The 18,209-nt window shown below is 46.6% G+C and overlaps 1 protein-coding gene across 1 annotated transcript; it reads right to left on the bottom strand.

Moving 5' to 3' along the window:
* Nucleotides 1-5,434: 5,434 nt before the first annotated feature.
* Nucleotides 5,435-9,229, bottom strand: LOC124697787. The gene is made up of 4 exons (XM_047230328.1): nucleotides 9,098-9,229; nucleotides 7,823-8,878; nucleotides 7,265-7,704; nucleotides 5,435-7,159 (listed from the first exon to the last, which is right to left on the bottom strand). Exons 1-4 carry the CDS (start codon nucleotides 9,227-9,229, stop codon nucleotides 5,725-5,727), a joined length of 3,063 nt encoding a protein of 1,020 aa, XP_047086284.1. The 3' UTR covers nucleotides 5,435-5,724.
* Between the last annotated feature and the right edge of the window lie 8,980 nt (nucleotides 9,230-18,209).

The following is an 18,209-nucleotide window of genomic DNA, read 5'->3' as shown; positions in this document are numbered from 1 at the left end:
CCCTATTCCATAGGAATGTCAACATGACCTCAAACCTCATTTTACCTCACAGAAGTCCAATACACTTACACTATATCTCTCTGTACTCTCTCCTCAATCCTATGAAATTCCTGTGTTTGATTCATGTGCACCATCCAAAGACACATCAAAATATTCATGTGTTTCCAAATCTTATATGAATTCACCATATGTGGTAGCTCAATCCTTTGTTTTTTTCTGTTCCTACGTTTCTAAATTCCTGCAATCCAAAGATGCCCTAACACGAACTATCATCCTCATATGATTCAACCAGCATCCAAGTGGGATGTTTACACTTTACACCAATCACTTAATTCACAAATCAAAATCACAAACAAGATGTCAGTCAAACTGAATGTTATATTTTCACAGCTAGACAAATTCCTACCCACAAAATTCCTTTCTCCAACAAGCTTCCGGATTTGATGAATCTGATGAAAATGAATAGAACTGTCAGGTGAAGCAGCGCTGGTAGCATCGCTGCTGTCACTCAAAACGAGCCGGCAGAAGTGACCATTGAAGGGCAAGTTGCAAACCCTTCTGGAGGTCGGCCTCCAAACAATCAAAGAGGACATGGCACGGCAGAAATAATAGCTCCATTGTGATATATAGCACAGGACTCTGTACATAAACGCAAAGTTCCATTTGTCATGAGTTGTTTTTTGGCGAAAGCACATCTGCTCACACTAATTGTATCTCAAAAATAGACTGCTTCGAAGCTGCTCCCACCTCTCCCCCTCAGGTACATGGTCCCCACGGCACCTTCCTTGCCAGCACTCCGGCTTGGTGTTCAGAAACCGTTGTCGGTACATCAATCGCTGACAAACCAACAAACAGTTCAACAGGGTTCTAAGTTCTAACCTCTTCTGAGATAGGAAACCTGAGAAACGGCCAACATAGAGAACATTCAGTATGCCGCTCTTGCTAAAGAGACTGAACAAACTGTAAGAAATCTCCGGTCATCTCTAGTACTAACTACAATAGCTTACCTGCCCAGCGGATACAGAAGGAACTCCATTTGTCGAAGCTGCTGCACCTTCTTGATGGTCACCACCGAATACTGGAAAGTTGAGAAAATCTTTCTATTCACAATCACGAATTACAATAAGAGCAGCCGAGTATTTGGCGCACATCAATGTTTCCATCAAAGCATGTAGCGAATCATGATTTCCTACTTTTCTTCATAAAGAATACATGTCTGTTACTGGTGGCCTCTTTTGTGTGTACTGTGTTCATTCAGGTTAGAAGAGCTGTCGTGTTAAGCATAACTATGCTCTTTTTTTCACTGCCAGGTGCACTCATGAACCTAGCTAACATCTGCTTTCCCTTTCTCTAGAGTAATCGTGCTCTGTCCAAAACACCAATACTGGCAGCGTCAGTCATACCACACCTCAACTCCAGACTCCCATCACCGGCAACCACAAGCAGCAAGCAAGTTTTCCAAAGATTTTTAGAAATGATAATCTTGAGCATAATTTTACCAAACTTGTTTTGCAGTCAACTACCTAAATGAACGTCTTTGTTTTGAGGCAGACACGTTTAAAGTTACTGTTTCAAACTGTGAAAATCACAGTGGATTCATCCAACTATTATGCCATCAGACACCATATCTTCACCCCATATCTCTCTCCATCCCGGCTCCAGAAACCATCTCCTTCCTCTCACTCCTTCGTGTCCTTCGGCATCCTTTTCTTTCTCTCTTCACGGCAGGCGAGACAGCGGCACCAACCTCCAATAGCGAGCGCAAGGTTGCAGCTTCCATCTTTGATCCGCATCTAGCTGCACAGAGAGCAATCAGAGACAAAAATTCCATGCCTCAATTGCCGCCGTGAAGGATATTGATCACTTCAGTTAAAACCGAGACCAAAACGAATTTGTGGGAGACCGATAGTTGTTTTCTAGAAGACCGATCGGTCCTTAATTTCAAGAAACCGAATTTGTCAATAACCCGAAGAACCGACCGGTTTGGTCTAACCGAATGCCCAGCCCTAACTGGCACGGCTACAACAGACGAAAGTAGAATCGAAGAAAAAAAAATTCAATGTTCACCAGGTTGGCATCGGCTCCATTGCAATATTTCTCACCATGTGGTTATTAACTTATTATGCAATATATATGCAAGGCTGTACTGCTCATGCTAGGACCGCACGTGCTACGCTGAACTTGAGGAGAAAACCTACATTTCTCACCAGTACAGAAGTTTCAGCCAATGTGCAGGCAGGAAATAGAGCAAGTACTCGATTATATGAAAGCCAGGTATAGTTATTTACCTTCAGCAATGCTTAGTAAGTTATCCTAAAAGCAGTGGAAATAAATCTTTGATGTGAGAGAATCACTGAGGAGAAAGGCCATAAGGGCGTCATGATAAAATTTAGATAAAATCCATGTCATCACTGGTAATTTATCACCTCTAAGAATAAATATTCTGTCTAACCAGATTTTTTTTGCAAGTTACCTGTTGATGCTGCCATGCAACTTTTTACACAGAACCCTTGAATCCTTCTCTGCAGAATCTGAAACTCTTTAATTAGCTTAAAATTCATGGATATGAGCATCTGTATCCTGTGAGTGATTAAGAGATGTCAAATATGATCATCAATGTATGATAAAGAGTTTTTTTATATGTTGTGCTAACCAGACTTAAAGCCTCGAAGAAATGAATACATATATGTCAATGTCAGGCAATGCAACAATCTGTCCCAAACAGTGAGAAACTGTCACAACGGAATAAAAGCACATGAAGTCACAAACCAACCCCAGGTTGACGCATATGAAGTCAAGAAACAGCCACACAATCAAATATTAATGCATGTCTGTGTGAACATAGAAAAATGGATAGTGAAGGAATATGATCCTATAATGTCCCAGAGCTTAAATATCTAAACTGAAGTGCTTACAAATTTGAGCCATATATGAACATGTAATACTGCTATGCATCAAACCAGTTGGTTATCATTGATAGTTCTATGGGAAGAAAGATTAATTAGACTTCGTTACTTACCTTTTAGTGTTATCTCGTGTCACTACTGCGGGTCTCATGGTTTGATCAAGAAAAGACGTTGCTATGAAGAATTCCTCTCCTGAGAAAATCAAACATTATGTACTGTACAACAATTACTTGATGCAGGATAAGGATTATTAACATCGATTGGACAAGTTCCAAACAAATAAGCTATAATATGTTACTAATTAACCATAATTATATCCAAAGCACACATTTTTTTCAGAGCGGGCCAACTCCTGAACCAACCTGAGGAAAACTGTGTAGAAAACTTGCATATACTTCATCAAGTATTAACACAAGCAGGCAACGTGCCCTGCGCTTACCATGCTAGGAGCACAAATATGCAAATTGAAATTGGAATCACCATGATAGTGAGAGATATGGCAGTTATGGCATCATCGGCAACTGAGAAGTTTGATAGCTTTTGAAGAAATGATAAAAAAAAATGCACAAGAATGGTACAGGTGCTTTTCTCACATTAAACGACTAAAGGAAAAACTAGCACAACAAAAATTAGGAAACTATAGTACAAACGCAGGGGAGACTAGGGGCACAAGAGGAGGCAAGGAGGGTGCAGGAGGAGCACGGGGTGGAGACAGGAGTGAGGCAGAGTAGCAGCATTAGTCAGGGTGAAGAGGGAGCGGGGCGGGAGGAGGTAGCACGTGAAGTGCGAGCAAGAGAAGCTAGGGTTTGTACGGTGCACCATCTTAAACTATGTAGGAGAACTGCAAGAATAGAAAGCAAGATTCCACAGTGGACCAACTGCTGTTTTATGAACATGCTGTAGAAAAAGCAACAAACCTTGAGAAAATGAAGCTTCTTGGGTTTGCATGCACAGCTTAGCAAAGAGATATTAAATATCAAAGAATGCAAATCTAGATGACAAAACACCTTGAGAATCACATTGCAGCAGATATTAGTCCAATCTTAACAAACAACTAAGAGAGTCAGGGTTCAAGGAAGTATTATGGTGGCGAAAACTTAATCTTGACTTCATTTAAAATATTAATCAAGAAAACAGCTACACAAAGTTCAGATGAAGAAAACTTGGTCAAACAGGGTCACACTCACAAGCTTCAAATATAACAGCAGGACAAGGATAGAGTGCACAACCCTAAGCCTGTTCTCAGAAGCTCTACACATGCTTATCAACGGAAGAAGAAACTAAGCATCCAAGTATGTTGCAGTGATGCAGAATATGAAGGGCATCATACATCTGGTGGATTGACAAGATGACCAAACAATAGAGCACTCTGCTCTACGTCATTTAATGGCAAGCAGTCTAGGCCGCCTGATCATACTGATATTTAGCAACTGCTTGCCGTAGTTCATAATCAAACTGATCTGTCCACCTGATCTAAGGATATTTTTTCTACAAATACATTGCCAACAAATTCGAAATATATTTTTTTATTAGTGAACCTTACAAGTACTCCCTCTGTTTCATACTACTCCACATATAAGGGTTGGTCAAAGTCAAACTTTACCAAATTTGACTAATTTTATGTAGGTATTTAGAAAATAAAAATAATATCATTAGTACCATAATGCAATGTACTGTCACATCATTTACATTTGATTATGTATATATTGATATTTTATCTTGGATAATTGATCAAAGATTACAAAGCTAGAGTTTGACCAAACCTTGTATGCAGAGTAATATGATACGGAGGGAGTATTGAAGAAGATAAGCATGGTGCGAAATAATTGCTGCTAGACCATTAACTATTTCCACAATGACATTAGTATCCAGCAGTCCTGATTTCCATAGAACAACATAACAGCTTAGTACATTTTTCAACAAACAAAAACAGCTTTAGAAGTTCAAGAAAATCTGGAGAGGACAGGTAGAAAATGTTCAGCTGTACCTTAAACTTAAACTCTGATTGATCTGTCTGCAGCACAAACTTGCACTAGATGTGCAACTGGACAGCATGAGGAAGTTACTGAGAAAGAATCCACGTGGTTTTTATACCCTTACCCAGTCCATTAAATATAAAGATATACAGGCCAAGAATTCAGCTATCTACTCTCTCCTAGCTAACTACAGAAGCTAGAAGCATCTTATGATCTTAGACTTCAGAAGGTCAAACACCAGAATTAAAGGACAGGGGGATATGCAATTCCAGTATAATATCGATACTAGTGTTCTTATCATTTTGTACAAAGTTCAAACACCATGTACTTAAATACAATGTAAAAGGTTCGGTTTGTAGGAAATAAACAATGTATAAGGCTGGAGCATGCTGATATGAAGCCGTATCTTGTTTACTGAACTACCTAGTAAATCAATCCGTTGACAATGTATAAGGCTTGGATGCTCAAGAGTCAAGACTGCATGCTCACAAATTTGTTGCAAATGAACATTGATTACCACAAGTTGCTCTTTTGTCTTTTCACAAATCGACATGAAAGAAAACCTCAGATTTACATAGCTGGTGGAAATAGCATATAATGGGAACTTAATAAAAGGGTATAAACAATTGCATATTCTTGATGATGATCAATGAACAAAACTGCCCTCTCCCCTGGAAATTACACTTCTGAACCCGCAAAAAGAATGATGCTCCAACGCTCATGGTACAATACAGAAAAAGAAACCCCCCAAAAATGAAAAGAAACACACTATCTCGCACTAGTATGCTCTTTAATCTTACATAAGGTACAAAACTGAAAACTCTTGGCCAAGACCTTCCCTGTTAAAGCAATGCTTCCAAATATTCATCAACATATGCCAAGCATGGCCAATGGTCTGTTCTTATCCTGACCAGTGTGGAGGAGTAGCCTACTTCCATTAAGAAGAGGAGGTGATACCTAGGTGGCAGGAATATCAGAACACGCACGACACCCATATCTCTCTTGCTTATATGAGCATACCTTGCCAGACCAATCCCGATTTCGTCATCATCAATGTGCTGAAGCTGGAGATTGTTCTCCATGGAGTATGGGACCAATGCATCAGCACCAACAGTACCATTTGAGTCACTTTCTTCCCATACAACATTTTTAATGACTCCATTACCCCTTAGAATGGTGATGAGTGAATTCCCAGCGACACTGACAACAAAAGGAGCAAGGTATCTCTCAACAGCTCCAATCAAAACCTTTGGAGTCACCTCAAGAAGCTTAACAGAGCGGGTTCCACTAATTGCAGCTAACCCTTTCCCTCCACTCAAAGGGAAGGTCTCACGGCCTGTGTTAGAGGAACTGTTACAGGCCTCCCATAGAGCATGAAACAGGTCCTGGTAATATTCAGCTATACCATCTTCCGGAGTATCGGGAGGTAAGCTAGCCTTCAAAAACATGTCCTCGATGCCAACTGTAATCGGCAGAAGAGAACCAGATACAACTTGGCAGTTCTCTGTATTTGCTGCGATGTCAACATCAATAAGACCAGGTGACGGCTCTCGAGGCTCCAGTTCTATCACCACCGATGCACGGTAACTTGATTCTTCCTGGTGGCAGTTATCTACAGGGACAATGTCCACACCGGAACTTGGAGGCTCACCCAAAAGGAAAGGCACATGACATGAGGGAACCTTCCCAAACTGTGCACTGGATGAGAAGGTAATTGTCACTGCATAAAGGGCAGGCAACTCATCTTCCCCTTCAGGACGTGAAACAGCTGAATCAGATCCCCAAGCAGTGTTAAATGGCTCAGAATCAAATCTAAACGTGCAATGTATTTTGATCTTGAAACCAGATGAGTGCAGGTAGTCAGGAATGCATGAAAAGTGCCTTCTAAGGATTTCCAAAGTTTCAGCCCCCCTTGAATCCATCACGCGTAGTGCTTCCTGTGTATAGCCAATTCTCTCGATGGTAGGTTGTGGTGGCTTTTCTTGCTCCGGGGGAGTGGCAGTCACATCCTGTATACTTAGAATGTGGCCAGATGCTCTGCTCTGGACACTGAAATTAGGCAATGTGAGGGCCCATGACTGCTTCACAACCAACGGCACAACTCTTTCAAGATGAATGTATGATGCCAAACTAGGCATGCTATTAGGATCTTGAGAAGGATGTGGTGATGGGACATCAAACATGGAACCCGGATGCGAGGGTGTGGGCTGCTCTCCAATTTCCATGAGATTCCTCAGTTTTTTGCCAGGAATGCAAGATAACATCCGCAAACATATCCTACGTGAATCATTTAAAGAGGTAAGAATGCAATAAAGAAACAGATAACACAAACCAAGTAATGTCAGAATTCTATTTGCGTGATTAATAAGAAGACGAAGATACCTTGCGTGGTCCCTGATCTCTAGGTCTGGGAATGACTCGATGGTGCGCACAAGTAGGTGGGAGAGGGGAAGGAATATATGGGAGCTGTGATGGTGCTTCAGCATGATACGACAAATACCCACAACCTTGCTGCCCTGAGACCAGGACTTGAGTTCTGTGTCCGGGTCATGCGTCTTGGCAAGAGAAACCATCTGCTTGGTGAGCAATTCGATTAGGCGGAGCTGAGGGACTGCCTCATTCTGTGCAATTTTCTCGAATAGAGGGTAGTAAGACGCAAGCTGGTAGCCCGGTTGAAGCCTCGGAAGCAGGGACTCATCAATGGTTCGAAGCAACTGTTCCCCCAGCCACCGATGTGTGGTGCATGCTAGCAGGCGGTTGATGAAATCAGCGATCACTGGGACTAAACTCCGATGCTCTGATGCCATATCAACCAACATAGCCTGCAAAAAGAAAGACACAAAAACTTAGGAATCACTAAGTTTTACTTCTGTGGGATGGAATGAGGGTCCTTGCAAGTTGATGTGTGTGCCTATCATTGACTTTCTCGATAAATTCTACCTGAAAATGGTGGAAGGTAGTAGAATTCAGGAGCTCACCAGCTCCGGAGCCACCTGTGTGATTGGCGCTGTGAGGGGCAGCGCCAACCAAAACCATGTGCAGCGCTCTGAATGCAACACCCGTCTCAGTACTCCATGGCGGGAGCCACCTGAAGGCCGAAACGCTGACTAGGCCATCATCGATGAGCTCAGTTGTCTGCTGGCCTCCTCCAACCTTATCAGTGTGAACGCTAGCAGCAGCAAACCCAAGGCAATCCAGCTTCTTGGCCTTGAGAGCGAGGGGGTCGAACATTCCAGGGTAGAACCATCGGGTGAGTCCAGGCACCGAAACTCTGAACCTCTCGGAACCAAGCAGCCAATGCAGAGCGAGCAACCGCACCAGGAGCGGCCGGTGCGCCTCGCAGGCGGCCAGCGCAAGGCGGCGCGCCATCTTGCGCTCATCATCGGGCCCGAACGCTCCGGGAAAGTGCACGAAGAGCATGAGCAGCGAGTGCAGCAGCAGCGGGCTGGACGAGTGCACCATCCCGCCAAACTGCACCTTGACCTGCGCCGCGATGGCTGGCGCCCACTTGAGCACTGCTGATGAGACTTCCGCGACGACCGCTGCGACCTCCATGGCCGCGGCGGGGGTCAGCACCTGCGGCCGCTCCATGATCAGGGCCAACACCTTCCGTATCTCCCTCACGTTCTGGTCGGACGGGCGGGCGGTTGTGGGGGCTGGTGGCGAGGGCGAGAGGAGGTGAGCGGGCACGGAGAAGGGGGTGGGCGGGCCGGAGACGGCGAGGATGGAGGCGGGGGATCCGAGCCTGCCGAGGCGGACCACGGCGCGGGCGGCGGAGGCGAGCAGGAGGATGTAGGACTGCGCGGCGGGGGAGCGCTCGGCGGAGGCGAGCGCGTAGGCGTGGCCGAGCACGTCGGCGAGGAGGCCCGGCAGGGCGTGGTCGAGGGCCCGCAGCGCGTCGCAGGCGAGGGCGCGCGCGGCGCGGTCGGTGGCGTGGTTGGGGCGGTTGGCGGCGGCGAGGAGCGCGTCGACGAGGCCGGCCAGCGGCGGGGCGTCCTGGTCCGGGGACGCGAGGGGCGCGGAGAGGGCGGAGGCGAAGGCGGAGGCGACGGTGAGGAGGAGGTGGTCGTGGAGCGGGTGGTCGGGGGGGAAGGAGAGGAGGGAGGAGAGGAGGAGAGGGAGGGCGGAGGTGGGGGGCGGGAGGAGGTGGTCGTCGATGAGGGAGAGGAGGAGGGGCTTGAGGTGGGAGGGGAGGTCGCGGCGGGGCAGGGAGGCGAGAGCGAGGTCGAGGAGCGGGAGGTGGAGCCAGTGGTGGCGGCGGGGCGGCGGGGAGGAGAAGTCGTCGAGGAGGTGCTCCCACTCCTGCGCGGAGAGGGTCGGCGGCGGCGAAGGGCGGGGCTGCTCCATCGCTCAGCCGGCGATGGGGAAGACCGACGAGATGCGGTGCGGTGGTGTCGGAATCGAATGGGAGATGCGGAAGTGGAGATGTGGGCTTTTGGTTGGGTTGGTGCGGCTTTCACTTGGGCTCCTGCATCTTACTACTAGTGACTCGACTAATGGACTGGGCCAAGTACATGACAAAGCATTCTATCTCCCACTTTGCGGCTTCTCACTTCTACTCAACTTCTTAGGACATCTCTAGCAAGGTTACCCGTCTTTGTCATGGGTAGTTCGACGTCAGATTCCTAGCGCACGTTATACTTTTTGGTGTTCTTCCAAAATTTTCACTGTTACACTTTGGGTGTACTTGGGTTTCAACATAAGTGTACGTCAAATTCCTAGCGCATGTTGTACTTGGGGTTTCAGCACAACTGTAATTCGATGTATTCCGGGTTTCACTATGGGTATACTTGGTGTACTTTCTCTTTTAATATAATTGTACTTGGTGTACTTGGAGTTTCACTACATGTGTACTTCAATTTCAGCATAACTGTATTTTGGTATACTTTGGGTTTCATTATGAATATACGTGTACTTCGCTGTACGTGATCAGGGGCATCGCCGACATGACTTAAAAGTACAAGTACACGACGAGGTTCATGCTTATACTTCACGAGGTTCAGAAGATTGAACAATTGTACAAGATCGATAGGGAGGCCAGAGGTGTAGTAAAGTTGAGCTGGCCAATATACGTGTAATTAATTCAAATGGTTATTCGTTGCCCATGGAAATTTTGATGTAAATCATGTGATTTTGAGTCGGTCATCATTTGGCGGCACAACTATATCTACCTATAATGATGATGCATAAAGAGGTGGTTATATGCCATTGATAGTTTTCAAAATTTGGTGGTTTAGTTCTGGTGATGATATCAGTGACCATCGAATAGAAGGAGGCCACATGTCAGCCCCGGGCATGGAGCCCAAACACTGCGAAGGTAGTACCAGAGTCGTTGTGGTATCTTTTCTTTATACTTTCATAGCCGTATTTTCACTCTGAATAATTCTGAATGAATTGCAGAGAGATATTCTGGACGGGCGGCACGACGAACTACAAAGTGAGGCCACCAAGAGATGAATGAATGGAACCTCCACTTATTGTCTCACTTCTTTTTTTCAAAATGGAGAGGTGTGATCCCTGATCTTTGTGTTGAATAAACGCATACGGCCTTTATTGCATTTGTCTCACTTCTCCTATGGTTGAATCCGATCCGATTTGATCCGAATACATATGTATACATTGAGATTGATTTCAGAGATAGGTTATAAGCAATGCATTATTTGACACGCAAGGAGGTAGGTTATTAATACTGATGGAGGTCTGTCTTTGGAAGCTCGCCAAGGAGGTGCAGGTGGTGTGGCAAGGACACACACAACTTTCCTTGGGAGCTTGGAGTAAACTCTATCCTGGGTTACTGATTCTCTTGTCATTGAAGCCCTAGCGCTTCGAGATGGTGTTCTTTTTGCTCGTTTATGCGGATACCAGAGGGTGGTAATGGAGACAGGTTGTGAACCTTTAGAACACTCGTTGTGGCTCTCGTTCAGTCGTGGCACCGATCTTGTTGGAACTCGGAGAGCTATCTACTAGTTTTACTTCTTTTTTTGTAATTCAGCATGTCTCTAGGTCAACCAACCATTCTGCCCATCTTTGTGCTAAGTTTGCTAGCACTTTGACGGTGACGAACAGTTGGATCGATGTAACCCCAGACTTCCTAGTTGTTAGCCTTCAGGTTGATGGCGCTGGAATTGTTATAGCTGAATAAAGCTCTCAGTTTTAAACCAAAAAAAAAGATACGCAAGGAGAGAAAGGAAGGGACAAACTTTCAATATTTGCTTTGTCTTGTTATTCCAAGAAAACTTAGGAGAAAATCGTGCTCTTCTGATGTACTACCTCTATCCATAAAAAAGATAACGCAAGTTTATTTAAATTTAGATATATCTATACACCATTAATCAAGCTAACAATTTGGGTGTTTCTGATTACTAGTGGAATAAGTAACATCATTTGCCCTTTTTCACCTGGACAAACTCGTTAGAAATATAATCATCATCACTCATGTAAACTTCGACAAATGACTTGACAGAAAAACAGCACAATTGCAATGCTTTAAGAGAAGAAAATCCATGCTAACCGTACAAAGTCTTCTAATAGTCTAAGAGGTAATAGTTTATACTAGAGAAATGAAAATGTCTAGAAGTTTTCACTCATAGCGAAGAACCATCCTAAAGTGCAACCCTTGGTGCAAGCGAGCTCGGCCGAGTGAAACTAGGCTAGTTTTATCGCTCGTCATGTCATCTTACAAGAGCTCTAAGCTCCCAGGATTGCCAGCGTTTCTGGTGAATCCACAGGTCGCTATCGCTGGGCCTAGGCCTACCTGTCTGTGCCTTTATGAGACTCTTCTGCCTTCTCGATGGCGGTTCTTCAGTTCGTCGGTTCGCAACCGACCAACTATACGGAGTAGATTCGTTTTCGGTTCTCCTCGCCTCCGTCCTAACTTCCAAATCCTGCTGCGCATGTGAGCTTAATTTTCTCTCCCTCCTCTTCTCCAAATACATCACCCGCAGGTGATAATGATCCTGTTGACGAGGATTTGGACAGTGAAGCCGGAGACCAAGCAGCGACCTCACGGCGGCCGGCAGCGGCCGGCGGCGCAGCTAATCCTCTTAGTCACCCTCCCGCACCTCTCTTTTCTTCTCCTGCGACCTCGTGCCTCGGCCCTTCAGCCCGCGGTCGACCTCAGCCTCTGCCTCTGGCGTCCCGTGCAGATAGAGTGCCTCCCTTCCTCTACCATGCCCTACCGCCCCGTGGGTCTTCCCCTCTCCATGTCCCCCTCTCTCTGCTCTTTTCTCCTCCCTCTTTGTCTCACCTATTTCAGTATTGGTGTTCTTTTGTGTATTTGGTAAGGCGGGGACGCGTGTGCACGTGGTTGACGATTTTTTTCCTGTGGGGGTTTGGGAGGTTTAGGAAAAGATTTGGGGAAGGATTTGCGGCTGCGTGTGGAACCGTGGATTCGCTGTGTTCTTCAGGGTTGCGCCACCGCGGGTGTTTTTTTTGCTCTGCTTCCTCTACTGGATGTGATTTGTTTGGATTCCTTTGGTTGATGGGCGTGATCTACTGTATTTTGCTGTTCGTTGTCGGGTGTTAGTGCTGCTGCTGATGTCTGCTGTTATCGGTGGATTTCCTCGGTTATGTGCTTGTATTTGTTCGATTTCAACATCTTCTGGAGTTGGGACTGCAGCGCCGTGCTCTCAACCTGGATCGATTTGGCAGTAGGTTCTTCCAGATCAGGTCGGGAGCCTCTCCAAGGCTTCTTATTCATGGTGTTACCTGCTGCAGCCGCCCACATTGTAACCTTGGACAATAAAAGTTCATACATTCTATTGTCCAATGAATTATTTGCACACTACAAAACTAAGCTTCGTCTAATGTCATTTTGGTGGCATGTGTATGATTGTCAGCATTTTATTCTGTGTAAGATCTTGTAGGGAACTGAACGATTTAAGTTTTGTGATTCATGTGCAAAAGCTTTAGGTTTTATTACATCCTAATTCAGATATAGTTGGCATATATCTAAGTAACCTGATTTTCGCATCTCAAAAACGATATCTTATTTGCATAATACTTCGGCAATAAAAATGACTGATCTGGTATGTTATATTCAGCAATACCGAAGTATCCTTATCTAAGTATTAGAACAATGGCATGCTAAATTTCAGAAATAAAATGACTCATGTGGTATGGTATATTCAGCAATAGAAATGTATTGATATCACAGTTTCAAAGGAAACAAATCTTTACTTGCACTTGTAGGTATGCCATTCGAAGAGGATGAAATAAACAAATACCAGTTCAAGCTCCAATTTGATCAATTATGGTCAGCTTTTGATGTTGCCACCAGAAAGATCTCTTCGCTCTGTGGTATCCCGGCATCACTCCGTGCGCTATCCTGTGCATAGCTCCGACACCCGTATTTGTAAGTGAGTACTCATTCAGTTTCTCCTGAAAAATATCATTTGCTGTCAACTAGATTATGCTACATGTTTGACACTGAATCTGGCCAAATCTTTTGGTTGCCACCACAGTTTGTAGGGAAGGAAGTTATAAGGTCTGCGTTTACAGTTAGATGAGGAATGGGTAATTATTTGAGTAGATTGTGGGGCAAATGATAGGTTCTGAAATGAAGTGACGAGAACTAAATCTAAATGTGGCTTTAGGAATTAACAAGTCTTTAATATTAGTAACCTTATATGGAACACCATAATAGGTGCCCCAATGCAAGGACCGTAGCATTATTAATACATGATTAATCGAAGATTAGCAAAGGAAGTCGTGCTCAAATCTGTCATTTATGAAGACATTAGTTTCTTGTGGTTCAGTATAAACTAGATAAGAGCACACACTTAATCGAGGATTTAGAACCACTGAAAAGCTAAAAGCTATATGAACACCGAGAATCTGTCATTTATGAAGACATTAGTTTGATTTGGTTCCCACTTTGTTGGATGCTTTTTCTAATTAACCTGAAAGCATTTATCCAAGAGAAAATTGCAGACTTAAATATTTCATGTTCATCATTCCATTCATCGCAGCAGCCTCGCGAACTCCTTCCATGTTAATTAGTATTCAGGCAATCACTTATCATACGCTGTCTCCAACCGATGTTGAACCACAAGGAGTTTTCTTAGCAATCAAGTCTTGATGCAACCCAGATCAAGACTTTCTATGATTCTCTCTGATAATATTTCTGTTGTACAAGGTATCAACTCTGAAGATATGATGATTCTGTCAATTGAGTGGCAGATCAAACCTGCAATGTTTTTGCTCATAAAAGGTTACATCATCGTAGTTACCTTGAAGTACATTAGTAGAGAACAAAACCAACAAGCTGATTGCCTAGCTGGATAAGCTTTAAAGAAAAATGCCCCATTTATTGTGATGCTTGTTATCCCTCTTTTTATGTGCTTTGCAGTAGGCTATTTGACATCTCAATACAAGAGGTAAGTATGTTTGCCTGCACTAATACTCTTGTTTATTTAATAGTCAAACGCAACCCTCTAATTTATAAACTTGGATTAGGTGCATTATTTGGCACTAATGCATCTTGATGATCTTGCGTACTGATTAAGTATGAAGAATGTCCTGAAAAACCCTCATGGCTTGACTAGGTTTGTATTATACAAAATTAAAACTCGGTCGAAGTGTTCTAAACTAAATCTTACAAGCTTAACAGTTTCATTGAATCCACTTATTACCACTGAAAATAGATCCATGCTTTCAGTCAAAAGAACCTGAATATAGTTGGAAGGTAAGCTCCCTGCTGATTCCGTCATCAGGTTATTTCTTACTGTCTATTACAAAATAGAATATGTGTCACTGGCCGCACCTCCAAGTATTTTTTTTTCCGGTCGGACTCCTCATTGCTGCCAACCATCTAAGCCTTTTGCGATTTCACTTTTGTGACATATGCTTTTTGTCCATCTTTTCATGTTCGTCTGTAATGCTATTCGGGTTCTGCATCTGACTGTTTTCAAATAACAACGGGTAGTTTAGTTCATGTATGTACTGCAAGGAATCAATATTAGCTCAGAAACTCTAAAACAATGTTACTGATTAGTATTTATTTATGTAGACTCGCTAGAAGAAACAACCGAACAATCATTTGAAGTTTACAATCGCGAGTGGTGTTTTTCGTCATGGCCGTTCTATAAATGAAGTTGTCTCAAGATCCTTGGTTGTTTCTACTATTACCTTGAGTTTTTATTTTGATGGAATCTCTGTACGTATTGATAAGTCACAATTTCTTTTCCATATAATTTCAGAAAAGTCGTGAAGTGTTACTTATCTTTTGTCATGCCTTATAGCAGGGCATGATCGCTTTAGCAGGGCATGATCGCTGAATAGCAGAGGTAGCTGTATCAGCCAAATTCACAGGTCTTGAAATCAGGAAGTAATTAAACTACGGTATGAAAATTAGAAGGTCTTGAAATTTGAGAGTATAAATTATGATAGCAAGAACGGCACGGCAAGACGCGCGAGGTCCATCTAGTAGAGCAGTATCTGGGAATATCACTGTCGTGGTATCGTCACGGCATATGCCATAGGGTGGCTAAAGAAGGTGGTTCCTAGTTGGTCTCACGGCGGTATCCGGATGCGGGTATGGGCACGAGCGACACGGCGACGTACCCAGGTTCGATGCCCTCCTGTGGAGGTAACACCTCTACTCGTGCTATGAGTGTATATGATGTATCACAGTACAATGGTGCTTCTAGAGCTGTATCCGGCTGCTCCTGGGAGGCTAAGGTAGACGAAGGTCTCTCTCACTGAGCAGCGCTAAGACTAGAATGAGTAAGAAGTGATCGATCATCCCCCGCACGAGAGAGGTAGTGCAGCTTATATAGATGCTGGCACTTTACATAAGAGTCCCTAAGACCTACTGGTTGGCCGGCTTCGGCTTCCGCTCCTTCCCGAGGCGTTGACGTCAGGAGCCGTTGAGGCCTCATGGCCTGTCCCATCCGCCTGCCGGAGTCAGCGGTATGGCGAGGAGGATTCCCTGTCACCATCATGACCTGTAGCCGTACGACGCCATGCCGCCCTGTCCGACCGAGGCACTGTTGCTCTACAGTGCCCCGCCCTTTACGGAGAGTGAGATCATCATGGACTTTAGGAGCCGGACTACCTTTCCAGTTCCTTCTCCTGCAAGCCTTACCAACCCGGACCATGTCAGGGAGAAACAAACCAAGCCGGATATAGCAAGTTGAAGCCGGCCCAACCACAGCGCAGTCGGCTACGGCCAGGCCAGCGTGGACTTTGAACCAGCCGGCTCCCAAGGCAGTCGGCCACGGCTCCAGCCGGCTGCTCCTCAGCCGGCCTTTGCCGCGGGCCGACAGGCCCTGAAGCCGGTTGTTCTTAGTCCTTTGCCCTACCCAGGGTCTTCCTTCCGACATTAGCCCCCGAAGCTGGCAAGGTCCTGCGTAAAGAAGGACCTGGGCGGGTATCCCTGACCCTTAGTCTCTGATCTCGTGAATTGTTCTTTGAGAAGCACCCAAGGGGCCGGCTGAGAATTTTCGTTCAGCCGGCTGCGCCCTCTTCCGGCTTGCTCCGTCCGGCTGCTCTCGAGCCGGACGCTGCTTCGTTATGCGGGTTTTGATATTCCAAGTGCTGGAGGCTGTTCCGCGTTACTTGAAAAGTTTTTAGGCTGGGTTGGAGGAAGATGTCCGGCTGCGGCTAGGGCGCGCCGGAGTCTCCGCCGCCTCGGGCCCTGCGCCCGACTTGATGGCTTCTGACTTCACCGCAGTGGCCGTTTCGTCTGGTCACATCGCCGTCCCTGCCGGATCCTTTGTGGTCGTGGGCGACGTGGTGTGGCCGTTTCCAGTAACCGCAGCGGTAGTGGGGGTAATCATGGGGCAGTTAATCCTTGATCGTGGCCCATGATTGCCACGTGGCGGCGCATCGTGCGCGGCAGGCGGCTATAAATGCTCTGGGGCGGTACCGAAGCGGCCACTTCGCCCACTTCGTCCCCGCGCCCAAGTCTCCTCTCTCTTGCTCGAGCAAGCCTTCTCACGCCACCGCGGTTCCTCCGGCGACCTCCTGGCGAACCTCGGCGAGGAAGCGCGGCCACGCTCCTCCGCCGACCCGCAGTCGTCCGTGCGCCGAACCGTCGCCACGGGGCCTCGCGTATCCACCGCCGTCGCCGCCGTCTCGCGGTTCCTCTTCTCCTTTCGCCCTTTCGTGGTCCTCTTCTTCTTCGTCCACGGCGATGGCCCCTCCGAGCGGATCTTGGGAGGGCTCATATATGAAGGAGGACGACATCGAGCGCCTCGTGCGCCTTCGCCGGATCCCGCCGGGGGTGATCACGCGGGCGCCCGGTGACGAGATCGAGCCGACCCCGCAACCCGGCGAGCGTGTGGTCTTCGGGGCGCACTTCGACCGGGGGCTGGGCCTGCCGGCTTCGCCCTTCTTCTGTCGCTTCCTCAACTTCTTCGGCCTGCAGCCGCATCATCTGCCGGCCAACGCCTGCATCCTGCTGAGCTGCTACGTGGCCTTCATGGAGGGCTACGCCAGCTTGTGGCCGGACATCGACTTCTGGAGCCAGCTGTTCTTCCTGAAGGCGCAGACCACCGATAGTCAACTGCGGGCCTGCGGCGCCGCCTCCATCTACTCCCGCACGGGCACGCCCTTCCCGAAGATCCCGACGGTGGACTCGGTGAAGAAGTGGCAGATGTCCTTCTTCTACGTGCGGAGCGAGAACCCGGTGTTCAACCGGCTCAACCTGCCGGAGTACGACCCGTCACCGCCAGTCGACCGGGTCAACTGGGGCCATAACGCCAAGTCGGCGGATCCGAATGCCGAGGTAAATCTTCTCTGGGACTTCCTGCTGGGTTGTGTCACGGAGGGCCGACTGTGCGCCGAGGATCTCCTCTGCACCTACGCCGCCCGTCGGGTGCTGCCTCTGCAGGCACGTGTTCATAAGATTGGGCACATGTCCGGCCGGTTCGATCCGACCCGGACATCCACGTCGGAGATCACCAAGGCTCAGGTCGCTCGGCGGGTGAACTTCATCTCGGCGGCGAAGATGCCTGAGGACGGGAACTGGGACTGGGGGATGGTGCCCCACAGCCGGGTGATGCGTGTAGTTGACACGTCCGTTGGGAACCCCAAGAGGAAGGTGTGATGCGCACAGCGGCAAGTTTCCCTCAGTAAGAAACCAAGGTTTAATCGAACCAGTAGGAGTCAAGAAGCACGTTGAAGGTTGATGGCGGCGGGATGTAGTGCGGCGCAACACCGGAGATTCCGGCGCCAACGTGGAACCCGCAGAACACAACCAAAGTACTTTGCCCCAACGAAACGGTGAGGTTGTCAATCTCACCGGCTTGCTGTAACAAAGGGTTAACCGTATTGTGTGGAAGATGATTGTTTGCAAGAACAAGTAAAGAACAAGTATTGCAGC

Source organism: Lolium rigidum, chromosome 3 (genome assembly GCF_022539505.1).
Source record: "Lolium rigidum isolate FL_2022 chromosome 3, APGP_CSIRO_Lrig_0.1, whole genome shotgun sequence".
Lineage (NCBI taxonomy): Eukaryota > Viridiplantae > Streptophyta > Magnoliopsida > Poales > Poaceae > Lolium > Lolium rigidum.
Note: the sequence above shows the minus strand (reverse complement) of the source record. Positions and strands in the feature narration are given on the sequence as shown.

What these genes read in the sequence shown, in the direction of transcription:
- LOC124697787 (XM_047230328.1), bottom strand. Translation starts at nt 9,229, where the DNA reads ATGGAGCAGCCCCGCCCTTCGCCGCCGCCGACCCTCTCCGCGCAGGAG. An exon ending in CGCTCCTCGACCTCGCTCTC is followed by an intron (nt 8,879 to 9,097) that starts GCCTCCCTGCCC and finishes TCCCCGGACCAG; the next exon opens with GACGCCCCGCCGCTGGCCGG. An exon ending in CTACCTTCCACCATTTTCAG is followed by an intron (nt 7,705 to 7,822) that starts GTAGAATTTATC and finishes TTCTTTTTGCAG; the next exon opens with GCTATGTTGGTTGATATGGC.